The 1668-nt window shown below is 33.1% G+C and overlaps 1 protein-coding gene across 1 annotated transcript in view; it reads right to left on the bottom strand.

The window, feature by feature from the left end:
- LOTGIDRAFT_171975 (hypothetical protein) overlaps nucleotides 1-1668 on the bottom strand; it is a gene marked incomplete at both ends in the record, with an annotated part of 9346 nt that overhangs the window by 387 nt on the left and 7291 nt on the right. Inside the window, 2 exons of the mRNA XM_009048550.1 lie at nucleotides 279-384; nucleotides 723-793. Coding sequence (XP_009046798.1) covers nucleotides 279-384; nucleotides 723-793 — 177 coding nt within the window. The remainder of the gene's footprint in view (nucleotides 1-278; nucleotides 385-722; nucleotides 794-1668) is intronic.

The following is a 1668-nucleotide window of genomic DNA, read 5'->3' as shown; positions in this document are numbered from 1 at the left end:
CACAGGGCATAACTCTTCTGTTCAGTGTTAGGGTGTATTGAGACGAGTCTCAATGAAAGCAGTGGTCATGTTCGGTGAAAAACTGTCTATAGTGATATGTTTCAATGACACAAGGGCAATAACTCAAGGCTCTGAAACATTGTACACTTTGTGTCTACTAGATATTATAACATTTTAGTATCAATATAAGTTATTTTAGTAAAAAAACTTATTAATACAAGGGAAATAACTAAGATTCTGTATTATTCTGTTATTGTAAGTAAGGAAAGATAACTCACTGTTTTCGGTAGTTCGATCCTGGACTAGTAAAGTATAAACACTGAAAGGAACCTCGGAGAATCTAAAATACCATTTAATATCTGTGACTAGAGTATCTCGCTTTGTCTGTAAACAAAAAACAGTTTTTATTCAGTAAGGTTGGTGTTCGAATAATTGACTGTAAAAATGAACTTGTGTGGGCATATTTTGGGCAAAAAGACTGTTTTTAACTTTTTCACCAGTCACACTAGGGCTGCAACTATTCCTGATCTTATAAATGAATTGTGATTATTATCGCAATAAACAGAATCGAATCTCAACTTCAAGAATCGCTGCAGCCGTTGCCGCCCTAGGCCATACAGTGCCTTCTCCCGTTTCACAATACCTCATGGACTATCGTTTTTTCATGTTGCTATGAGAACTATCCTTCTCTTCAGAAAGAAAAGTTGAACAACAATACTCACCAATCGGAAATGTTTAATACCACAAATGAAGTAAGGATTTTCAGGTCTTTTATTTTCTATGTACACACAATCTGAAATATAGAAATATTATCCAGACTTAAAATCAAGACCATATACCAGTATTTTTTTTTAAATACTTGGAATCAGACATTTTTAAAAAAAAATTACAGATAAGACTCTCCAACTATTGGGAAAAAATAGAGAGAATCAATGAATGAATGAATGCATTTTAATTAAATAAGGTCAAAAAAATTCCCGATTCAATAGATGGAAACAAAGAATGAATGAATGGATGAATAAAACAGATTCAAAAAGAATGTCCAATACATGGAAACAATGAATGAATGAACAAATGAATGAATGAATGAATGAATGAATGAATGAATGAATGAATGAATGAATGAATGAATGAATGAATGACAGAGAACAACAGAACAAGGTAAATCTGAAAAAGACAGCATGCATGGATGGTTCTTGTTAGGATTTGGCTGCTTATATATATGCAGCTATTTAGATAAGGTGAATAATGATCCCGTACCACTATTGATAAGAACTCCATCACACCGGAAAGGCATTCTTACTGAGCTTTATTTGCGACAGAAACTTAGCTACACGTGTGGTAACATCTCCATAGATACAATACCAGTCATAATCAAAGAGCACTGATTTTACTAGAAACGCATCTTGGGAACGCAATATGATCATATTTGTCACAGAATTTGTAATTTTAACAGAAGTTTTCTTCGCGTTTTTTTTTTGCCGGCAACCTTGTACATTTTTAGTCACCATAAGATCTTAGTACCGTCTAACTTGGATATAAAAGNGGTGTGGTCTATATGAAGATAAAAGGAATGCTGTACTAAGAAATTCTAATGCAAAATGATATCATCTATGTGAGATATGATTAATGATTTTCCTGAGTTAAGTGTTAAGCTAGCTATTAAAG

This window comes from Lottia gigantea, assembly GCF_000327385.1.
Source record: "Lottia gigantea unplaced genomic scaffold LOTGIsca_124, whole genome shotgun sequence".
Classification (NCBI taxonomy): domain Eukaryota; kingdom Metazoa; phylum Mollusca; class Gastropoda; family Lottiidae; genus Lottia; species Lottia gigantea.
Note: the sequence above shows the minus strand (reverse complement) of the source record. Positions and strands in the feature narration are given on the sequence as shown.